This window comes from Ranitomeya variabilis, chromosome 2, assembly GCF_051348905.1.
Source record: "Ranitomeya variabilis isolate aRanVar5 chromosome 2, aRanVar5.hap1, whole genome shotgun sequence".
Classification (NCBI taxonomy): Eukaryota; Metazoa; Chordata; class Amphibia; order Anura; family Dendrobatidae; genus Ranitomeya; species Ranitomeya variabilis.
Window position 1 is genome coordinate 165664411 of NC_135233.1, and position 24713 is coordinate 165689123.

The 24713-nt window shown below is 44.0% G+C and overlaps 1 protein-coding gene across 1 annotated transcript in view; it reads left to right on the plus strand.

Moving 5' to 3' along the window:
- Nucleotides 1-19133: 19133 nt before the first annotated feature.
- FBLN7 (fibulin 7) overlaps nucleotides 19134-24713 on the plus strand; it is a 399951-nt gene continuing 394371 nt past the window's right edge. The window contains exon 1 of the mRNA XM_077283147.1: nucleotides 19134-19581. Coding sequence (XP_077139262.1) covers nucleotides 19507-19581 — 75 coding nt within the window. The 5' untranslated portion in view covers nucleotides 19134-19506. The remainder of the gene's footprint in view (nucleotides 19582-24713) is intronic.

Here is a 24713-nt window from a genome sequence, read left to right on the forward strand (position 1 = left end):
CTGTAACTATCGGCGTGTGCACAGCGCGCCGATAGTTACTTTCTGCATCAGAGTAGGGAGAATCGATCTCACTGCTTTGCCGCCCGGCCGCTATGGGGCCCCTGAGCAGGTGGGGGGCCTGATGCCAGCAGTGGACCCCCTGCTTGTCATCGCAGGTTCATCTGTATCGGCTGAATGCCGATTCAGCTGACCGCATTGATGAGAGGAGCGCTGCGCTCCTCCCATCATCCCCCTGTCAGCATCTGAATCAGAGACTGACAGTGGGTGCGATAACGTCAATACCCGGTGCCCACTGTCCAGAGATGTGCAGGGGCTCGGAGCAGCGGGGGAGCCAGGAAGAAGAGAGGCGAGTATTTTTATGGGGGGATTCCTTATACTACAGAGTCTGCCTATGGGGTTTCCTTATACTACAGTACAGAGTCTGCCTATGGAGGGCTTCCTTATACTACATGGTCTGCCTATGGGGTGCTGCCTTATACTAGAGTCTGCCTATGGAGGGCTTCCTTATACTACATGGTCTGCCTATGGGGTGCTGCCTTATACTAGAGTCTGCCTATGGAGGGCTTCCTTATGCTACAGGGTCTGCCTATGGGGTGCTGCCTTATACTACAGAGTCTGCCTATAGGGGGCTGCCTTATGCTACAGAGTCTGCCTATGGAGGGCTTCCCTAGGCTGCCGTCACACTAGCAGTATTTGGTCAGTATTTTACATCAGTATTTGTAAGCCAAAACCAGGAGTGGAACAATTAGAGGAAAAGTATAATAGAAACATATGCACCACTTCTGCATTTATCACCCACTCCTGGTTTTGGCTTACAAATACTAATGTAAAATACTGACCAAATGCTGCTAGTGTGATGGCAGCCTTATACTACAGGGTCTGCCTATGGGGTGCTGCCTTATACTACAGAGTCTGCCTATGGGGGGCTACCTTATACTACAGGGTCTGCCTATGGGCTGCTGCCTTATGCTACAGAGTCTGCCTATGGGGGTGCATTACACAATATAGAGTGGGCCTATGGGTAGTGCATTATACTATATTGAGGACTATCTGGTGCATTATACTATACGGAGGCTATCTAGGGGGCCATCATACAGTGTGGAGATTACAGTGAGGGGTCATCTTACAGTGTTGGAGCAATAAAACAGTTTGAGGGCTACTAAGGTGTCAGTATACTGCGTGGGTGGTACTATACAGTAAGGGGCGTTACTGTGTATAAGAACATCATACTGTGTATAGGGGAGCTGTACGGGGGGAGACTCGGGACATTATTAAATGTAAAGTGGGCACTTATTTTTATAGGGGAACTCAGGTTACTGTGACTATCAAATGGGGCACACAAGAGGGCATTATTACTTTCTGGGCGGCAAAATTTGGGCACTGTTTTCTAGGGCACTTGCACCCGGCATTACTATATTATAGAGGAGTGCTTTAGAATTTAGAAGGCACAGAGAACCACACAGCATGTTCAGTAACAGTGACACATACTGCAGCAGCGGCTCAGTATTGGGATATCAGCAGGATGAGGAGTTTGTGCAGTTTGGGAATAGATGGTGATGGGGCTGGAATATGAGAAGTGAAATGTCTTTGTTGTATTCTCTGCACCCGAGTCGTAGCTGGAAGAAGAAGTCATGTCGGTCTGGGCCAGATGGAAAAGATGGGAAAAATGAACGATTCAGAAAGAACGTCAGCAATAAGTCATTGTCTGTAACCTCTTATATGTTCTGTAGGACTGTTATCTGCCACTGACCATATGGCGGTAATATCCATATTGGTCTTTGTATAGAGATTATTTTCAGCAACAGTGTGGTCATCCACTTTTAGGGTTTGTCACCGAGTTGTAATCAAGGTTACCTGGTTAGGGGCCCACTCAGAAGTTTCGCCCCCCCCTGAGCCAAAACCCTAGCTACGCCCAGACTTTTCAGAGGTGGTGGATAGACTGCTGGAAGTACATTGTACCCTCTCTCAAAACATGGAGACTTGGGATTAAATCCTAGATTACAGAAGGAGGGGGATGTTTCAAAGCCCTTGTGGTGTTTATTGCTTAGGGTGAACTCTGCCAAGGCAAAGTATGATCCCCAATCATGCTAAGTATGGGAGCAAAAACATTTTAGATTAGACTTGAGACAGTGGTTGCTTCGCTCAGTTAGCCCATTAGTTTGCGGATGGTACGTGGATGAAAATGAGAGTTCCAACCCAAAGTGTTCCAAAAAGCGCTCCAGAACTTGGAGATAAACTGGTACCCATGGTCAGAGACAATATTCATGGGAACCCCTTGTAATCTTACCACCTGAACAAGGAACAGATCTACCAAGTCATGCACTCTTGTCAACTGAGCCAGAGGAAACAAATGGCATTGTTTAGAAAATCAGTTCACAATAGTCCACACTGTAGTCATAACCTTAAAGTAAGGGAGATCCTTAATGAAGTCCATGGATATGTGGGACCAAGGATGTACAGCAATTGGCAAAGGGATGTTTCTCTGCTGAGGTGATGCAAGGCACCTTGTTCCTGGCATGGATCTTGCATGCCTTAACATAAGCTTCAGCATCTTTACCCAACGACGGTCACCAATACTTTCTGGTCAACAGATGACAAGTCCCTTTAATGCCCAGGTGGCCCTCTGTGATGGAGTCATGACACTCTCTTAAGCACAATCATGACTACACTAGGACAAATGATTTATGAGGTGTACTCTGGGCGGAGCTATCCCCTGAGCCTTAACCAGAAGAGACTACAATGGCAGAATGAAGTCAGGTTCCTTAATTTCAGACTCACTAGGACAAAGACTCAGAGAGAGGGAGCATCTGCTGGAACATTCTTGGTTCCGGGCAGGTAAGAGTTTTAAAAATTGAATATGGTAAAGAACAAGGCCCTTCGGGCTTGTTTAGAGTTCAATCTCTTAGTATCCTCTCTAAAAAACAGATTCTTATGCTCAGTAAGCACCGTTAATGGGTGCTTAGCTCCCTCAAGGAGCTGCCTCCACTCCTCCAGAGCCAACTTGATAGCAAGAAGTTTTCCGATGTCATTAAGCTCTGGAGCAGAGAATTTTCGAGACGGCACAAGGGCTCAAATGAGTTAGGGTGGTGGAACCCTGGGAGAGCACCACTGCCACCCCCATCTCGGAGGAATCCACTTCTGCTGCAAAAGGCTTATTGACATCAGGCTGGGCCAAAACTGGACCAGAGAAAAAGGCCGCCTTAAGTTTATTACAAGCATTAATGGCGTCCAGACCGTAATTAGACACATTTCCCCCCTTATGGGTAAGATCGGTGACATGTTTCACCACCTTGGAAAAACCCTGAATAAACCTCCAGTAATAATTGGCAAATCCCCAAAATGCTGCAACGCCGTAAGGTTCACAGGTTATGCCCTCTTTAACACCACCCTCAGCTTCTCGGGGTCCATCTGAAACCCCATGGGGGAAAGAATGACTCCCAGCAACTCCAACTCCTGCATTTCGAGTACACATTTTTCTTTTTTGAAATAAAGATAATGATCCTCTAATCTTTTCTGCATGGTATTCACACGGACCCTATGCGCAGTCAGGTCTCTGGAGGATATCATTGATGTAAACTATAACACAAATAATATCATGGAAAATATAATTCACAATTCTCTGAAAACACAGCTGAAGCGTTACAGAGCCCAAAGGACAGAGCACAATAATCATAGCCATTTTCCACTCATCCCTCTCCTTAATTTGCATAACATTATAAGCCCCCCTGAGATCCAACTTAGTGAACCTTCTTGTCCCGACCACTTGGTTAAGTGGTTACCATGTCGTCTAACAGAAATGGGAAAAAAAATTCCAAGTGCGATGAAATTGCAAAAAAAAAGTGCAATCCCACACTTGTTTTTTGGCTTTTTTGCTAGGTTCACTAAATACTAAAACTGACCTGCCATTATGATTCTCCAAGTCATTACGAGTTCATAGACACCAATCATGTCTAGGTTCTCATTTATCTAAGTGGTAAAAAAAAATCCAAAGTTTGCTAAGAAAAAATTTAAAAAATTGTGCCATTTTCCGATACCCGTAGCGTCTCCAATTTTCATGATCTGGGGTCGGGTGAGGGCTTATTTTTTGCGTGCCGAGCTGGTGTTTTGAATGATACTATTTTGGTGCAGATACGTTCTTCTGGTCGCCCGTTATTGCATGTTAATGCAATGTTGCGGCGACCAAAAAAAACGTAATTTTGGCGCTTTGATTTTTTTTCTCGCTAATCCTTTGTTTTTATTGATAGATCAGGTGATTCTGAACGCAGTTAATCCTTTGTTTTTATTGATAGATCGGGCGATACTGAACGCGGCGATACCAAATATGTGTAGGTTTGATTTTTTTTTATTGTTTTATTTTGATTGGGGCGAAAGGGGGGTGATTTGAACTTTTATATATTTTTTATTTTTTTTATATTTTTAAACACTTTTTTTTATAAATTTTGGCATGCTTCAATAGCCTCCATAGGAGGCTAGAAGCATGCACAACTCGATCGCCTCTGCTACATAGAGGTGAAGCAAAGATCACCTCTATGTAGCAGAAAGGCAGGGTTGCTTTGAACACCGACCACAGGGTGGCGCTCAAAGCAAACGGCCATCAACAACCATAGAGGTCTCAAGGAGACCTCTGGTTATGGCAATGCACCGATGACCCCCGATCATGTGACGGGGGTCAGCGGTGCGAGTACATCCGGCCGCGCGGCCGGGAGCGCTAGTTAAATGCCGCTGTCAGCGCTTGACAGTGGCATTTAACTAGTTAAAGGTCGCGGGTGGATCGCGATTCTGCTCGTGCTCATGCCTGCACATATCAGCTGTACAAAACAGCTGACATGTCGTGGCTTTGAGGTGGGCTCACCGCCGGAGCCCACCTCAAAGCAGGGGTTCTGCCAGCTGACGTACTATTCCGTCAGCTGGCATAAAGGGGTTAAATGGCATTGTGGGTTTTATAAAGAATGTATAACTGATGGAGAAAGGTTGATTTTTAAGAACGTAAGTGTTTTTTCGACCTTTGTAATTATATAACCTATGAGTTAATAATTCTTTTAGAGAGCTCCTTGAGGGATGTAGTTTTCAAAATGAGTTTATGGGGAGTGTGTGGGGGATGTTTCTGCTGTTCTGTAACTCGGGGGCCCTGCAAATGTGTCTAAGGTGCCCACAATCTATTCCAGCCAAAAGCTCACTCTAAGGCCAGGTTCACATTAGCGTTTGAGTCCGCAGCGTGGTGCTGCTGACTTTTTCCTTTATCTCCGCCTACTTCCACAGGCTTCCTGCGTACGTACAGTATCTTTAACATTGGGTATGCAGGGACATGCGTTGTATGCGGATGCATCGGCCTGTGTTGTTTAGACATGCCCGTCAAACGCAACATGTTGCATTTTCTTGCGTTCGGCGGGCACGTCAAAACGATGCACGCTGACGCATCCACATACAATGCATCCACATACAACTCATGTCCCTGCGTACCCAATGTTAAAGATAGGTACGCAGGACGCATGTGGAAGTAAGCAGAGCTTAAAGGGACTCTGTCACTTGAATTTGGAGGGAACAATTTTCAGCCATAGGGGCGGGGTTTTCTGGTGTTTGATTCACCCTTTCCTTACCCGCTGGCTGCATGCTGGCTGCAATATTGGATTGAAGTTCATTCTCTGTCCTCCGTAGTACATGCCTGCACAAGGCAATCTTGCCTTACGCAGACGTGTACTATGGAGGACAGAGAATGAACTTCAATCCAATATTGCAGCCAGTGGGTAAGGAAAGGGTGAATCAAACACCCGAAAACCCCGCCCCTATGGCTGAAAATTCTTCCCTCCAAATTCAAGTGACAGAGTCCCTTTAAGGAAAAAAGTCTGCAGCACCACGCTGCGGACTCAAATCCTAATGTGAACTTAGCCTAAGTGACCGCAAACATCTCCTGTGCCATTCAGTGTGCCCAATCAATATTTTCTTATCACCTATTGCTAAAGTATTGCTGCTTTCTAGAGAAAGGGTCAAACAAATTATAAGGTCCATTTTCTCATGTTAGCTCTTGAGAAAATGTAAAAATTTGGTGTTAAAGCCACATTTTAGTGGAAAAAATGTAAGTATTAATTTTCATGGTCCACTGTTATAAAATGTTAAAAAAAAGGTAAACTACACCCAAGAAGAATTCTAAAAGAGGACCTTTCTCCAAATATTTCAGGTTGAACTGGACACATGATATAATAATGTCTGCAGAGTAAAATAAAAATATTGGGTTTTTTTAGTTTTTTTTTTATTTCGCCACCCCATTGAGGAGGTATTGGCAAAATATTTGGCACCTAATGAGTCAAGTTTAGTTAAGTACAATTTGGTGTTATCAGACAGTTTGAACTGGGGATGTGTACTTCTCCCTGTATGACGCTGAGCAATCATAAGCAGGCTGCAACACACTGGAAAGACAAGAACACGATAGCGTAAAGCAGGTTTCTCAGTGTGTGAGATCTAATCGCAGACACCCCTGGTCTAGCCTCCTGCATGATTAGAGAGTACTAGAAATAGAGCACACCAACACTATCAGCTATCTCATGATCTGAGCAGGGCATGCTGTCATTCTATGTCTCACACAGGAGTAACCTGCTCTGCATTCACTGCAGAGTGATTACAAGTAGTTGGGAACACAGCAAACAAAAATATGATTACTGACATTGTTGGGCTTAGAATCAGAAAGGAGACAGTTTGGGGGGTTTATGCTGTTTAGGCTCATCAGAAGCTCTGTAAATGTGACATGGCTTCCACAATCTCTTCAAGGCAAAATTTAGCTCCAAAAGACTAACGGTGCTTCTTCCTTTCCGAACCCTGCCTTTTGTGTGCCCAAACAGTTTCCAACCACAGTTGTGATATTGGGGTACTCAGAAGAAATTATGAGGTTAATGTTCTCTTGTTACCCTTGTGACAATGAAAAATTTTGGGTGAAAACAAAATTTAGTGTGAAGAGTTACATTTTTTTTTCTTCTCTCTCTCTCTCTCTCTCTCTCTCTCTCGCGCTCTCTCTCGCTCTCCATAATTTCCTGTAGGGATAACAAACTTCCTGAATGCATTTTTCAAAACTTTAATTGGGCAAGTTTTTTAAATGCCATTTTTTTCCTTTCTTACATATACAGTGGGTACAGAAAGTATTCAGACCCCTTTAAATTTTTCACTCTTTGTTCCATTTCAGCCATTTGGTAAATTCAAAAAAGTTAATTTTTCCCTCATTAATGTGCACTCTGCACCCCATCTTGACTGAAAAAAAAACCCAGATATGTAGAAATTTTTGCAAATGTATTAAAAAAAAAAAACGGAACTATAACATGGTCATAAGTATTCAGACCCTTTGCTCAGTATTGAGTAGAAGCACCCTTTTAAGCTAGTACAGCTATGAGTCCTCTTGGAAATGATGCAACTAGTTTTTCACTCCTGGATTTGGGGATCCTCTGCCATTCTTACTTGCTGATCCTCTCCAGTTCCATCAGTTTGGATGGTGAACGTTGGTGGACAGCCATTTTCAGGTCTCTCCAGAAATGCTCAATTGGGTTTAGGTCAGAGCTCTGGCTGGGCCAGTCAAGAATGGTCACAGAATTGTTCTGAAGCCACTCTTTTGTTGTTTTAGCTGTGTGGTTAGGGTCTCTGTCTTGTTGGAAGGTGAACCTTCGGCCAAGTCTGAAGTCCAGAGCACTCTGGGAGAGGTTTTCATCCAGAATTTCTCTGTACTTGGCCGCATTCATGTTTCCTTCAATGGCAACCAGTCATCCTGTCCCTGCAGCTGAAAAACACCCCCATAGCATGATGCTGCCACCACCATGTTTCACTGTTGAGATTGTGTTGAGCAGACACTGGTTTTCTCCACACATGCAGCTTAGAATTATCACCAAAAAGGTCTATCTTCGTCTCATCAGACCAGAGAATCTTATTTCTCATAGTCTGGGAGTCCTTCATGTGTTTTTTAGTAAACTCTATGCGGGCTTTCATAAGTCTTGCACAGACGAAAGGCTTCCATCAGGCCACTCGTCCATAAAGGCCCAACTGGTGGAGGGCTGCAGTGATAGTTCACTTTGTGGAACTTTCTACCATCTCCCTACTACATCTCTGGAGCTCAGCCACAGTGATGTTGGGGTTCTTCTTTCCCTCTCTCACCAAGGCTCTTCTCCTATGATTGCTCAGTTTGGCTGGACGGACAGGTCTAGGAAGATTTCTGATGGTCCCAAACTTCTTCCATTTAAGGATTATGGAGGCCACTGTGCTCTTAGGAACCTTGGGTACTGCAGAAATTCTTTTGCAACCTTGCCCAGATCTGTGCCTTGCCACAATTCTGTCTCTGAGCTCCTTGGCCAGTTCCTTTGACCTCATGATTCTCATTTGGTCTGACATGCACTGTGAGCTGTGAGGTCTTATATAGACAGGTGTGTGCCTTTCCAAATCAAGTCCTATCAGTTTCATTAAACACAGCTGGACTCCAATGAAGGAGCAGAACCATCTCAAGGAGGATCACAAGGAAATGGACAGCATGTGATATTTCAGTTTTTTTTAATGAATTTGCAAAAATGTCAACATTTCTGTCTTTTTCAGTCAAGATGGGGTGCAGAGTGTACATTAATGAGAACAAAAATTAACTTTTGAATTTACCAAATGGCTGCAATGAAACAAAGTGAAAAATTTAAACGGGTCTTTCCGTACCCACTGTATATTACTAGTGATTACAAATTTTCCAGTATTGAAATTAGCGTGAATTTATTTTCTATTTTTTAATGAGAAAATTTTGCTAAATTTGAAATTCGAATTTCAAAAGATTCACTTATCTCTAAATTATACGTAATAAGAATAAGTTAAAGATTTAGATATTTTAAAAAAAGTTACCTGTGTAGTTCTCCGAGGCCCATTTTAAGCTGCATTATATTGCTGCTCACTGCAGTGACATTTTATTCATAGACTTGTTCCACGGTATTAAATAGACACCGCATTTATAAGACATTTATAACTATGGATAGCACTATTCCCCATCTTTTACTTGTCAATAAAACTAGAAGTAGATTCACAGAAATGAGAAGGGTAAAGGGATTCTAGTTTTTGTAGAGTCAAGTTTAATCCAGAGAATAACTGAGAATAACCATCTCCACTAAAAATGAATACATATTTGTTCTGGAATTGCTTTCTTAAAGTGTTTGTATGCACCATTTCTGCCAGCAGGGGGTGCCAACATACTGGTTTTCCTGTGACTGCATTTCTCCGGTCAGAATATGAGAACAGCTAGGCAATTTCTCTGTTGTGTGATTTCATGTAATCATTCTTCCAGCTATGGTATAATATATGCACCATAGAGCACGTTTCTTTTTTGGTACTTACGTGTTCACTGTGTGGAGACACTGTATTGCGCTGCTACATGATCCAGTGTAGTTTATTTGGGCACCTTGAGAAGGCAGCAGGATTAGTTTGCTAAACTGTGCTACCCTTGGTATACACATTCATTCTTATCTAAGGCACGTGCACCACGATGTTTTCCATACATTCCATACAGCTCTTTTTGGTTTCATCCTTTTGATAATAATAAGAACTTGAGAAGGACCTCTCACTTCAGAGGTAATGCATTATTAGCCATTTAAGGGCGGAAAAGTCATGAAATTAATGAAAAGGAACCAACATCAGACCAGGATTTTAGCTCCTAGATGACATTATGGGGATTGAGAATGTAAGACAACTTTTATACGACCACCAATATATTAGTGTGAAGAAAGTCTTCTAGAATGGATGATCCTCTCTGTCAAGAGGGTTTATACACTTTAATATGACTATTTTAAGGAGAGGGGGGACTGGCTCTCCTTAAAAGAAATCTGTCAAAGTTTTTGCTACCCTATATGAAAACAGCATGATGTAGGGACAACGGCCCTGATTTCTGTGATGTTTCACTTACTGGGCTGCCTCCTGCAGTTTTGATAACAATTCCTGTTTCATTTGCTGCAAATCTACCAGTTTTCTGAATGCTGATCTCTGTATAATCTCCACAAACTCATTGCCAGCTTTCTGTGTACACTGTGCATAGGCAGAAAGCTTTCAATCAGTGGTAGGAGAGGCATTATAAAGAGCTCATAAATATGGAGGACTACATGGCAACAGGTTTATTAGTCCTCTAGTGATAATCTCCTGCTGATTAAACAGTGATTTTATAAAAACTAAAGCAAGCAGCCTAGTAAGTGATACATCACTGGAATCAAGATGTCTTTACATTATGCTGCTCTCAGAATTGGTGGCAAAAATCTGGTGACAGATTTCCTTTAAGGAGACAACCTGAGTAAGGAGTCTTATTGGAAATTCTACATGGGAGAATTGTGAAAATCGTTTCCCTGTCAGGAGGACAGACAACTGTTTTTTCTATTGCCACCATATATGTCAATGTCCTAGCTTTGCAACATAACTATGGATATTAGCCAAGCCAGACACCCATCTACAGACCGCTGTTTCAAGATACTTCCCCCATTGTCTGTGGACTATTTTCCCTGTTCAATTTGCAAGGGTCAAGCATTATCTTCAACCAGGTAACTTCTTTCTCTGACAAATAAAAGCTGCTGCATGAAAAAAAGACTTGGAAAGTGTCACATGGCACATCAGATCACATGCTGACACCAGCCAGTGATAAATCCTATATCCTCTCACCGGTGTCAGCGGCATGGTGTCTGATATTGGTGGAGATTCATCTCCATGGTGTCGGAGGCGTGCAGCTGAGGGCGGAAGATATTAAACGAGTAGGAGGATAGTGCGCATGCTTTGATTATGACCGCACATTTGACCGCTTTCTTGTATTTTGGCATTTGTCCTAATTCAGCTGCTGTTGCTAACTTATAGAAAAAAATAAATAAAACATTATACTCACCAGGGGTGAACATAGAAGTCATGGGGCTCCATAGCAGAAGCATAATGCAGCACCCATAGTCCTCCATATAATGTATTGCACAGCCCATAGTAATCCATGTAGTATAATGCACAGGCCATAGTCATCTATATTAGTATAATACACAGCCCACATCCTTCATATAATATAATGCACAGCCTATAGTCTTCCATACAGTATAATGCATGTCCCATAGTTATCCATACAGCTTATATTCCACCTTAAAGTATAATGCACTGCCCATAGTTCTCCATAAAGTATAATGCACGTCCCATAGTCATCCATGTAGTATAATGCACAGCCCATAGTCATCCATACTGTATAATGCACGTCCCATAGTCATCCATGTACTATAATGCACAGCTCATAGTCATCCATGCAGTATAATGCACAGCCCATAGTCCTCCATACTGTATAATGCACGTCTCATAGTCATCCATGTACTATAATGCACAGCTCATAGTCCACCTATTGGGAGACTTCAACATCCCCACTAACAGCCCCACTTCCACATCTGCATCCCGGCTTCTATCAGTAACCACTTCTCTAGGCCTCTCACAGCTTTCAACCTCTTAAACACATAAAGACGGTAACACCCTTGATCTGGTCTTAGTCCGCCTCTGTTCAATCTCCTACCTAGATAACTCACCGCTTCCCTTCTCTGACCACAACATTCTCTCCTTCACGCTCACAATTCCTTGCCCACCCCAGCACACTCCTACCTACCACACATTCAGAAATATACAAACCATTAACCCTCAGACACTTTCAGACTCCCTACACTCATCACTGTCCCCAATCTCCTCTTGTTCCTGTCCTGATCTGGCTGTACACCACTACAATGACACTCCTAGAAGCACCCTTGACCAAGTAGCGCCCCTCACCCTCAGAACTTCCAAACACCAAGTAAAAAAGCCCTGGCTCACATCACAAACTCAACTTCACCAGCGATGCTCTGGGAGTGCTGAACGCTTATGGAGGAAAACTCGCACACCAGAAGACTTCATCCACTTCAAATTTATGTTAAGAACCTATAACTCTGCCCTTCACCTCACCAAACAGACCTACTTCACCACCCTGATCTCCTCACTATCCAACAACCCCAAGAAACTTTTTGACACCTTTCACTCCCTCCTCAGGCCAAAAGCACAAGCCCCTATCACAGACATTTGTGCTGATGACCTGGCCTCCCACTTTATAGAGAAAATAGATAACATCCGTCAGGAAATCCACTCCCAACCACCAAGTGCTGTGACTCCCATCCCTCCCTGCATTTCCCCAGGCTCACTTTTCACATTTGATCCCATTACAGAAGAAGTCTCCAGACTCCTCTCTTCTCGTCTGACTACATGCACTACCGACCCCATTCCCTCACATCTCCTCCAGTCTCTCTCTCCTCTCATCACAACTCACCTAACTAAAATCTTTAATCTCTCCCTATCTTCTGGCATTTTCCCATCCTCCTTCAATCACTCTATCATTACTCCGTTACTAAAGAAACCAGCTCTTGACCCATCCTGCACAAATAACTACAGACCAGTCTCCAATCTTCCCTTCATCTCTAAACTCTTGGAGAGCCTTGTCTACTCCTGCCTTACCCGTTACCTCTCAACTCACTCCCTCCTGGATGCGTCACAGTCAGACTTCCGCCCCCTACATTTGACAGAAACTGCACTCATCAAAGTGATCAATGACCTTCTGACAGCAAAACGTAACGGTGACCACTCTCTGCTCAATCTTCTCGGCCTTTCTGCAGCTTTCAACACTGTTGACCACCGTCTCCTACTCTCCAGGCTCAAGTTGGATCGCCCCCAGGCGCAGGGCAGTGGGGTACTCGGTACCGGGTCCGTCTGTCTCAGTTCTGGGGATGTCACGGTGGCCCGACCCAGTCCATGGCCCTTCTGAGGGGCGTCCAATTAAAGGTGTAGTTTGTCAAGTGTTCGTGATGCCACCTGTGGTATTCGGTCAGGATGACCGACGCTGCTAGGGGTCTGCTGGGGTGATGGAATGGCAGCTAGATGGTATACCTTCCCACAGGTGAAGTATGTCCCCAGGGCTTCCCTTGATGAGTAGGTGGTAATGGTGGATGTTGTAAGGCGCGATGAATAACGAGGACACAAAGGATGCAGTCTCTTTACTTTTTACTGAAGACTTCAGCATCCACAGTCCAGAGTACCGCTCACAGGGCTGGCTGAGTCCGGCCGGTCCGAAGGCACATCCAGAGTTCCCTTAGCCAGGAGGAAATCAGTAGCCTTCCTACTAGCGCCTGTGTGTTGTAGTACCTCCCTGCTGAGCACCACGGGAAAGTCCTCACAACCTTTGTAGATGTTTCTGATGTTCTCTCTCTCTGTCCCCCAGATGGTATGGATAGGACAACCCGTATGACGGGGTAGGCCTGGAGTGAATTTATAGGGACCCTAGAGATGCCCCTCTCCCACAGTTGCCTCCGTGTCTTCTTAGGTATTTAGGTTGGACAGCCAACTTGGAATTAACTGTCCTGCTGTTGTTTAGAGTAATGCGTAGAGTCAATACTCCCTCGGTGTTCCGGCCACCGGCTACGCGCCTCAGAAGGATGTTGCCGATCTTAAGGCAGAACTCCCTCTGGTGTTATCTCCTAGTGCTGTGACTTCGGTTCTCACTCTCCACAATATACTTCGCTTCTTGTCCTTTCTTGGGATGCTGCCGCAATAGGGTGCAGGCGCAGCTCCGTAACGTTCTATCTCGTGCTAGGCCACTGTCAGGATCCCACCCCTGACAGGTCCTCCCTGGGTCTCCCCAGTCAGCTTTCTCACTAACTTCCTATCCAACCCCCAGTTTTACCCATGTGTGAGGAGTGGCCTAATAGATAGGACCTTTTGCTCCCCCTGGTGGCCGGAGTGTGAAGTGTAGTGTGTGACTGTGATACCTGGCAAGGTGAACTCCTTTAGTGCAATCAGACGTAACATCACTCCCCCTGGTGGGAGAGCGACATTACTGCAACGACCAGCACTCTGGGGCGCTGCACTCCCCCCCCCCCCCCCCCCCGTTAAATCCAGTACTCTCTGACTGGGAAAAGAAGAACAACAATACATGTTAGCAAAAGACATACAAAATTTTTGAAATGCTGTAAACAATTAAATATAACAGTGCTTCCCTTTATGGGAGGTGACGACACTTGAACGTTGCAAACAAGACCATATTTACATTAAGCTTATAATTTTAAATAACACTTATTAATTAACTAACTATAAATAACCATTATTACCCATACGGGTATACTATTTACTAAGTGCAAATACAAACAGTATTTCCCTTTAGGGGCGTGTACCCACTAAAGGTATATTATCAAATTCAAAAGTGCAAATCAACATGCTCTTCATTTCTCTTTCACTTTCGCGTATGCAGGACTATCTGTCTACCCCTACGGGCCTACTGCATCCTTCTATAGCTTTCTCTCATCAAATCTAGTATTCACTTTAACTTTGATTTTATTCAAAGAACATTATTAACCATTTCTATTCCTTATCACTATCTTTCTAACTACATACTATCACTATTTATAAACATTATTATTATCTAACTACTTAAGGCAACATTATCATGTTTTTGGCTAAGCGCAACAACTAACATTCCCTTTAAGAGGGAAACCCAAGTCTCTTCTGACGTAGTGCACACAATCAATTTGCAAGTCAGGTTAAAGCAAGAACTTTCACGCTGTAATCAGGAACAGTCTCTTCAAAAAGCTCTTCTTTTTGTAAAACTAGTAGAGAGCACCTTTAAGAAGGTGCAAACTATATACAGCGACAGTTTGTGGATCATTCACCGTGCATGATTCCAATGTTCTTTAGTAAACAGTGATGAACTTTTGTGCAAACTGGAACAATAGGGATCCCGGGTCAACAAAGGGATCCCTTTAAGAGAAATAACCCCGAACAGGTTTAAAGCAGCAAAAACAGGAAAAACAAACAATTTTAAAGAACTATGTACAGTTTCGGGTTTCCGAGGTTTATTCTCATAGTAAGCTGCAAGGCATCAGTCGGTAATGAACACTTCTTGACCGGGGGAGCCTTGGCCCCGTGTTCTCGTCTGATGCAGTGTCACTGTCATGGGTTCGTCTCTCCGGTGCGGTCAAGTCACTAGGAGTTTGGATTCGAATGTCAGTTTTGGTAGCCAGTTCAGTAGCGACAATAATGCACACAGTGGTGGTAGTGTTAGGATTTGTCAGCTCAGAGTTAGTCTCAGTCAGGATGGAAGGTGGCGCTACAGTAGGTTCACATCGCTTAACGTTCCGTGCGCACCAACCTTGTTCATTCCAATGACGGGTGTAGGTCACCTGGTCCCCTCTGCGTAAGATGCGGTTCCGATAACCGTTGTGAAACTGGACTTCCACGTCATAGCTGGCTACAAAGATCTCGGACGGCAACCCCAGTTCCTGTATTAAGCCCCAACCCCTTTTCGGGTGAAAGGCTAGTACGGTTCCGTGCTTCATCGGGCTCTTATTACCGCGTTCGGTCTTTGGCTTCTGTTCTTTCGGTGGATCACTTTGTTCTGTCTCTTTTCTGGTTTTCCAATGCAAAATTAAGCACTGTTTGTATTGCTCCCAGGGGAGCACGGCGATGTAAGTCCCCTCCTGTTTAGACCCATCTGGTCTAGTCTTTGGAGCTCCCATTTGAAGATCACTCCTTCGGAGCTCACGTCCAACGGTTTGCCCATAGCTGTCGGTAACGGGGGCAGTATCCCTTCCATCTTGCCCAGAGCTGTCACGACTATTTCGGCAGCAGGTGGTTGGTCACAGTCGGGGTGGGGAACGGTCACCGGAGCAGGATCGGTCAGTGGGGCAGGGGCGTTTCCCGTACCTGCGTCTGATGTGTTCCACCGGTGTCGATCCGCTCCGCTGATGAGGACGCTGGAGTCGGCTGTGGCTCGGACCGCGGTTCTTCCAATGCGACCCTCTCGCACAGCTCCGACTTCCACGGCTTCACAGCTGCTGGTTCCGCGTTCGGGATTAGGGGGCTTGGCTCCTCCACCGACAGATCCAAAGAGCCCGGATTCCCCAGCTGTGGCAAGTTCGAGACCGCCTCCGGTCGGCTGAGACAGTCCTGGGTCACTCCTTCGTCGTTCAGGTACTCGCTGGTAGCCATCCCCACTCCAGGATCTTCGGTGGCACACACACGCTGCTCCTCCATTTTCTGGGGGCGGAGCTCCTTCTTCTCCTCGTTCCCGCCGTTGCAAATCAGGGGGCAGATCTCCTCTCCTTTGGGGCACGTCGTCCTCTTGCAGTCTCCGCCCATGGCATGCCCTTCTCCTGCGCTCCTCGTGGCACGGTAATGGCGGCGGTTTTGGCTGGAATTTTGGTGGCAAATAGCAATACACACAGTCTTGGCAATAAATCACAGTTCAAGCACAATTCAGACACAGTTCTAAGGCACACATGACCCGATTCTCGGGCTTAAATAGATCCTGTTCGTGACGCCAAAGTTGGATCACCCCCAGGCGCAGGGCAGTGGGGTACTCAGTACCGGGTCCGTCTGTCTCGGTTCTGGGGATGTCACGGTGGCCCGACCCGGTCCGTGGCCCTTCTGAGGGGCGTCCAGTTAAAGGTGTAGTTTGTCAAGTGTTCGTGACGCCACCTGTGGTATTCGGTCAGGATGACCGACGCTGCTAGGGGTCCGCTGGGGTGATGGAATGGCAGCTAGATGGTATACCTTCCCACAGGTGAAGTATGTCCCCAGGGCTTCCCTTGATGAGTAGGGGGTAATGGTGGATGTTGTAAGGCGCGATGAATAATGAGGACACAAAGGTTGCAGTCTTTTTACCTTTTACTGAAGACTTCAGCGTCCACAGTCCAGAGTACCGCTCACAGGGCTGGCTGAGTCCGGCCGGTCCAAAGGCACATCCAGAGTTCCCTTAGCCAGGAGGAAATCAGTAGCCTTCCTACTAGCGCCTGTGTGTTGTAGTACCTCCCTGCTGAACACCACGGGACTGCAACGACCAGGACTCTGGGGCGCTGCACAGTCACTAGGCATTACGGACACTGCTCTCTCCTGGTTCTCCTATCTTTCTGACTGCTCCTTCAGTGTATTGTTTTCTGGCTCCACGTCATCTCCTCTTCCTCTCACTGTTGGGGTACCTCAGGGCTCAGCCCTTGGCCCCCTTCTCTTCTCTCTCTACACGGCCCCAACTGGACGGACCATCAGCAGATTTGGCTTTCAGTACCATCTTTATGCTGATGACACACAACTATACACATCATCCCCCGACCTTACCCCAGCTGTACTACAGAATGCCAGTGACTGTCTGTCCGCAGTCTCCAACATCATGTCCGCTCTCTATCTGAAACTCAACCTCTCAAGAACTGAGCTTCTTCTGCTCCCACCGTCTACTAACCTCCATAAATCTGACATTTCCCTCTCTGTGGGTGGCACTATAATAACGTCTAGGCAGCAGGCACACTGTCCGGGTGTTATGTTTGACTCCAACCTCTCCTTCACATCCCATATACAATCTCTTGCCCGCTCGTGCCGCTTACACCTAAAGAACATCTCTAGAATCCGCCCTCTTCTCACCATGGAAACAACAAAAACCCTCACTATTGCATTGATCCACTCCTGCCTGGACTACTGCAATGCTCTATTAATTGGTCTCCCTGTTACTCGACTTTCCCCTCTCCAGTCCATACTTAATGCAGCAGTCAGGGTCATCCATCTGGCCAATCGGTATTCAGACGTGTCCGCTCTTCGCCTGTCCTTACATTGGCTGCCCATTCACTACAGAATCCAATTCAAAGTACTTGTTCTCACCCACAAAGTTCTTCACAATGCAACACCTCCTTACGTCTCCTCCCTCATTTCTGTCTATCGGCCTAACCGTTCGCTGCGCTCTGCAAATGACTTTCGATTAACCTCAGCACTGATCCGTACCTCCCACTCCCAACTCCAAGACTTCTCCCGTGCTGCGCCAATCCTCTGGAATGCTCTACCCCAAGATATTAGGACCAGCCACAATTTGCATAGTTTTAGGTGCTCCCTCAAAACACATTTGTTCAGAGCGGTCTATCACTTTCACTAATCTAAGTTTTTTATGTGTAAGTGTGCGTGTGTAGCCCATTCACCAGCTCCATCTATCCTTCAAGATGGCTGGACCATCATTGTAAATACACCATTGTAAATACACACCTGTACTTTGTATCGCCCCCACCTCATTGTAGATTGTAAGCTCTCACGAGCAGAGTCGTCTTATTTTGCTTTAATGATTGTACTGTTAACGTTGTTACCTATGACCGTTGTGTTTTTAGACTGTTAAACTGTAAAGCGCTGCGGAATATGTTGGCGCTATATAAATAAAGATTATTATTATTATTAGTCCACCTTGTATTCCACCTGTAATGCACAGCCCATAGTCCCCCATAAAGTATAATGCACCCCCATAGTCATACATAAAGTATAATGTACCCCCATAGTCATCTATAAAATATAATGCACTCCATAGTCATGCATAAAGTTTTATGCACCCCATAGTCATCTAAGTACTAGTATGGCCACTGATTTTTCTAAAAAACTTTCTTTGCTTCCCTGCTGCTCGTCGTCTTGTGAGTTTTCAAGCGGCAGCTGATTTTCACGTTCGACGACAGCCTATTCCCTCCCCCCACTTGTTTTTTACTTATAAATCACTATATAGGGAAAAATACAATGTTACATTTTGTTTTTGCACTAAAATGCGCATTTTTTTGTGATTTTACATCTCTCTTGTGGTAAGAGACATATGGGTGGGAAAGTTTGCATGGTCAAGCAGACAAATAGCTTTACATCCGACATATTAATTTGTTGCACATCTTACTCCAGTACAGTGGTGCTGCAAAAATAGGATAAACAGCTCTTAAGTGTTCTATCTACAGACACCCCAATGTACTAAACATCATGCATCACTGAAAAATGTGACCATTATAAAGGTAACGCAGCCTCAACCACAATAATAATCCACATTGAAACCAATGTTTGTGCTCTTCTCATTCAGATGAAACACTGTATACTGTGCTCAGCGGAGAGACGGATCCTAATATTTCACACATCCTGTCTCTTCACATGCGAGAATTCCAAGTTTTGTAGGGCTGAATGAGACGTAGCAACTTGCTCTGGCATTGTCAGATCCTGGGTACTTTTTTTTCCATAAGGCGTCCTTTCTCCACCTTTTTAATTTTGCTGAGAAAAATGTGGGAGGGATAGAGAAAGACTTAGTAAGGTACAAGCAGCAACTTAGGTGTCAACAGTTGGAGAAAGCTGTGTGTAGTAGCAGTCAGAGGCTTGTACACTCAGGCTTGCACACTCAGGCTTGCACACTCAGGCTTGCACACTCAGGCTTGTACACTCAGGCTTGCACACTCAGGCTTGCACACTCAGGCTTGTACATTCAGGCTTGCACACTCAGGCTTGCACACTCAGGCTTGCACACTCAGAGGCTGGATACTCCGTCAGCTTCATTAACATAAAGTTTTGATCTTGCAGCACCAGTGGTCATGCTGCCTCATTCAAACATATGGGTGTGCATTGAAGACATCTGCTAGAGGAAGGTTCACAGAGGAGAACAGACAGAGAAGAAGCTCTGTGGTTTTCATTAGCATCCAGTCTGAGTACATTTTGCATTAAGGACTTGTCAGTATGACCTCTGGATTACAGTACAGTCTACTTTTCTTCCTTTGTGTTACCGGCTTTCAGGAGTCACATGCATCTCAGGTAAGATATTCCTTCTAAAACCTTCTGAACCTTTAATAAATCTGACGATTATAAAATTGCAATTTATAAAACCACTTTCGCAAGTAGGTCAATGGTTCCAGAGGCGCCCTGAACTAGGGATAAAATGAGATAAAGTAGTAATCATAGGGGAAGATATTTTTCGGCATCTTGTCAGTTTTTCCAGGATACATTTAACCATTCCTTAACCTGAAATGGCTAATAACAAAGAAGGTATGATGGTATAATCTAGGTAAAACCGTAGTCATTAAAGCTATTGATTAACAAGCTACTGCTCGGTTTTGTGGTACCTGTACATATTTTGCTTGTACACTGCAACACGGTAGTTGTTACAATTTTACTACTTTGCTAATCTTTGTACGGCACAGAAGATTGGTGTATATGCTGTACTTTAAATGTGTATGTTTTGATGATGAAGTTCCCGTCTTACACCATTCAGATACTTAGGGGATTTTCCAGAGTGAAAATCCACTGTTGACGAAATTTCAAACACAAGTTTCTGGGAAAATTCACAGTGTAAACTTGGAAATCTGGAAATTTGTCAATTTGTGCTAAGGATTATTGCAAAAGAAATGTAATTGTACCACCCATTGTATGCCAAATTCACATAGGCTATGTTGCTCTCCATTGTGTGGATATCAGACTCCAGTCTATCCTCAGACAGTCCGTACGTGTTGACTGATCTGAATTATTGAATATGTTGCAAAGTATGTAATATACAACATGTAAAACATCTCCGTAGCTGATATCAATAAAACAGGTTGTCTGATTATATGATTCTCCTGAGACCTCCAAGAAAAATCTGATTTTGTAAGAATTCTGCTGGCAATTTGTCTGCTGCTGGGGAAATGGAGTACCTGGCGGTCATTGTTCGGTTTGACCCAGGGTAGTGTTGGTACAGTGGCGTACAGATGGCTACGGTCATTTTTTTCTGGCGAATTAAAGTGACAGATGTGCTGCAGAAACATTTGCTTCCCGCTTTAACGGATACTTGGTTAAACATTGTCATTATAACATCCGGCTAGAAACAACCTAGAAGTGGAGACATTAGGCCGAGGTCACACTTGCGAGTGCAATGCGAGAAACTCGCACAAGTCTCTTGCATCAATGCCCGGCACAGCCGCCGCCACTCGGGACCGGAGCATTCAGCTGCATAGAAATACATGCGGCGGCACACTCCGTTCCCGAGTGCCAGCGGCAGTGCCAGATTCTAGAGGAGATCTATCTCCGGCCCATAGAAATTAAAAGCTTATTTGCATACAATAAAAACATGGATTTCTCTGGAATACGACATTGAATTGCAGATATCAAGGTATCATGTTATTCAGCTTCCTATGACTTACATGCCCATATAGACAGTTTAGGAGGGTTGATTGTACTGACAGATTCCCTTTAAAAATGACTTTTTAATATACCTGAAAACTGACATGTGCAGTAAAAGTGATGCCCCTCATAACAACAGCCAAAGTTCTCTATTACAAGAGCCAGCAGAATGCCATTCCAAAAATTATAATAGATTCAGAGGTAAATAATACACTATATGGCAAAAAGTATTAAGACACCAACACATTATATCTACAGAGCTTTTATGACATCCAATCATAAATCTATAGGCATTATTATGGAGTTGGTCCTCCCTTTGCAGTTAAAACAGTTTTAACTTTTTTTTGCATATTTTAAAGCCCAAATTCCAGACAAGTGAACTCCTATAGCCTGAAGCTGAAGCCAGTGCAGATGTAGTATGTTCTGTACAGAGCCCTTGGTGTGTAGTTGCTCCGTTTACTGTGCAGTGGCCATTTATGGCTTCTGCAGCTCAGCTCCCACTAAAGGAAATAGCTGCGTACAGTGAATCAGTGGAAGTGCCGGGTATCAGATCACAACCGTTCTGATATTGATGACCTGTTAAACAGATTGGCCATAAATGTCATAGTCTTTAGCAGCCTCCTTATTGAGACATTTGAATATGTACAGTATAATTATCACTGTAACAGATCACTGTCTGCTAGCTAGACTATATTGCCACCAATACCCTATGCCACTGTAGATCATGGAGAACACAGTAGTCAGCTAATGATTACTTCCTGTAATCACAGCGTTTATTCTTAATTAGGCCAGACATATTTCTCAGTAGGTCAGGAGACATAGGTCATTGTTCATATGAGCCTGAATGTTGATTTATCAATTGATGTTTGTTGCAGCATATTGTGCTGCTATCCTTGGATGACAGGGATGCAAGGTCAGTGAACAATTGATGTTTACTAATATGTTGATCACCCATTGTCCCAGTTCATGCAGCTTGTTGACCTGCAAACATTGAAGGAAAAAATATTCAAATTGGTTGAATACTCAGACAATGAGAGATGACCTCATCCCACCTTCCTACTGACCTGTGGATAATGGCCTGAAGGACAGTTGTTAGCTACAAAAAAAAGGGATCTGCCTTTGTTCCCAGAGAGGTTCTACAGGATGCCAGCCTAAGGGATCATTGCCGTAGCTGGAGGAATACATATCTGCTCTATTGACTATCAGTGAGCCCTCAAAGGCACTTGGTGAAGCCTGGTTGGGATAATCAGGTCGCCTGCCCCAATGGAAACATTCGAAGAAGCCACGTTGGGACAATCAGGTTGCTTGGTCAAGTACCGCAATTGACTGTCAACTTCCTTAGCTTGCTGTTACCTTTTCTCTGTGGGTGCCCGCCAAAAGCAGGGTGCCACTGTTGGAAGCCCCAAAGTCACAGCTGCTTTAATCCAGCCAGCGGAAGAGTGAGACCCTGTAGTTTGCACCTTCTTGTGTATTTGCTGGGACTGTTCTATATGCTTTTGTTTGTTGGTGGCTTAATAAAGTATTGCCACACTGTTTTACCCTCACCCTATGTTCTCTGAGTAGTATTCTGCCCACATTTAAGGTGAGCGGGCTTTCAGTGAGATGAGCCCTGGTCTATGCGGTCTTTCTAAAGTCAGCCTGGCCAGTAGACAAGAGCATCTACTAACCCTCTTGTCACCACACTTCCCTATTCTCAGTATGTGCTACCAGTTTCTTTGGACAAAGTAATTTTCATGAAATTTGCTAGTAACTTCATGGTAATAACTTACAAAATGTATAAAGTTACTAAATGTATTTTTACTTGTTATTTAATTTGCAAAATTTAGATAACTCCTTTAAGACAAAAATGCAGCTCCAGCGAGCATAGTGACAATAATTTAAAAGGCATTGACAAGTCAAGGGGCGGTCATCCTTGCAAACTCCTTGGCTAGCTCTCGATTGCTCGCATCCTGGACGCCTAAGAAATTACTAGGTCCCCGCAACGTCATCATGTCAAAGGGGCCTAGCATTCACAAGTGTGACCAAGGATATCGCTGTTCGAGTGCTGGCTGAGGAAGTTTTCACTGCTCAGGTCCAGCTGCCACAGAGTACTGAAATTGATGCTGGGCTGGAGTAATGCAAATCTTTTTGGTAATCTCTAGTACTACCTTGTTGTGTTGTTGTTGCACCCATGTACACAATACATTCATTTTGTGAGTTACTCTCACCATGAATATTTCACTCAGAGAAACTCAACCTATTGGTATTTTTGCACTGGGCAATTATCACACATTGCTTGACGAGCTTCTCTGTACTGACACTGCACTACCAAATATATATGTATGAAAAAACCATTTTTTTGGGCAGCGTGTCATTCCAAAATAGAGAATTGCGAAGAAGCAATTCAGAATTCTTCTTTTGCATGTATAGTAATATGGGTGCTCAGTATACAACGTGTTTCGGGGACATAGCATCTCCTTCCTCATGTGTTATTTTCCAGAAAACTTGGCAGTATATGCACGAAACACAATGTTTCCTGAACACTCTCATTATTATACAATAGAGATTCAGAATCAGCTGCCTCTCAATCCTCTATTTGTATGACGTGCCAACCGAAAACCTTTGTTTTTAATACTTACTATGTCATCCCAGGGGTGTACTCGACAAAAGTAGGTTCATTAGCTACTCATAGTGGAATGACGATAGGCATCCGGGGGCTGTGCTACAAGTGCACCCCCACAAGGTGAGCATAAGCACCCTACTGAAATACTATTAGACCAATTGTCAGTAGGTGGGATGCACTTTTTGTCTTTTTGTTTTTGTACATTTACAGTTGCACCACAATAAGAGCAGCTTTCAGGCTTTTCTTTCTAACCTACACTACAGTACATGTGCCTCGTTAAACTCTATTTATACCAAATCATAAGACCCCTTTAATGTTATATAAAACATCAAACAGGATAAAACAGCTTTTTTCAGTATGCGGGGACATTTTTGAGATCCAGTGATGTATATCCTGAATTCCTTTCTGTGAATACTTTTATTAAAATTTCATTCATTCCAGTCATACCTGACCAGTTACAAAGGTTCCATAACCATCATATGAAAACATCATTCATTTTTCTTTGTCAAGATTGAATTAGATGGAAAATGTTACTTTGAAGAGCAATAAGTACATTGGGCGGAAAGGGATTATCACGTTAATAAATTAAATTCTGTGAAGTGCTAAATGTTGGAATGTTTCTTATAGGAGAGGGGAAATATTTGTGCTCATTTCTTTCAACTTTTTTGGGACTTCAGTTCCATAGAGATTCATAAAATTAGTTTGAATGTAGATTTCAATAATGTTTCTAAAAGTTTATATTGTCAAAAAAGGGTCCATATTATATAGGCAAACATTGAGTGGCACTGCTCCATCCTCCATAATCAGACAAAAAGTAACCACAGTTAGTACTTTAATGAAGCATGAAGAGACCACGGTTCTCACGGTATTCTTCAGCAGCAATCGAATAACCAATGGTCGTTTTTCTAGTCTTCATACTTTGTCAGGACTAGAATTCTGATTAAAAACTAGACTTGCTGTATATCACATTTATGAAGTGTTTTAGGCTATGTTCATATCATGTTTTAGGCAAATGTCAGTGACTGTGCCAGGGCTTCCATCTCAATTGCTGAAAAACAGGATTCAGACGCATCCGTCAGTGGAGTTATTGACTTTAATAAAGCAGATTTTTGCTCCTGGCTCAAACAGGCGAGCATGTTTTGTGCCGGCATAAAAACAACGAATTCTGACAAAAGTGAGGTCAAAAAGA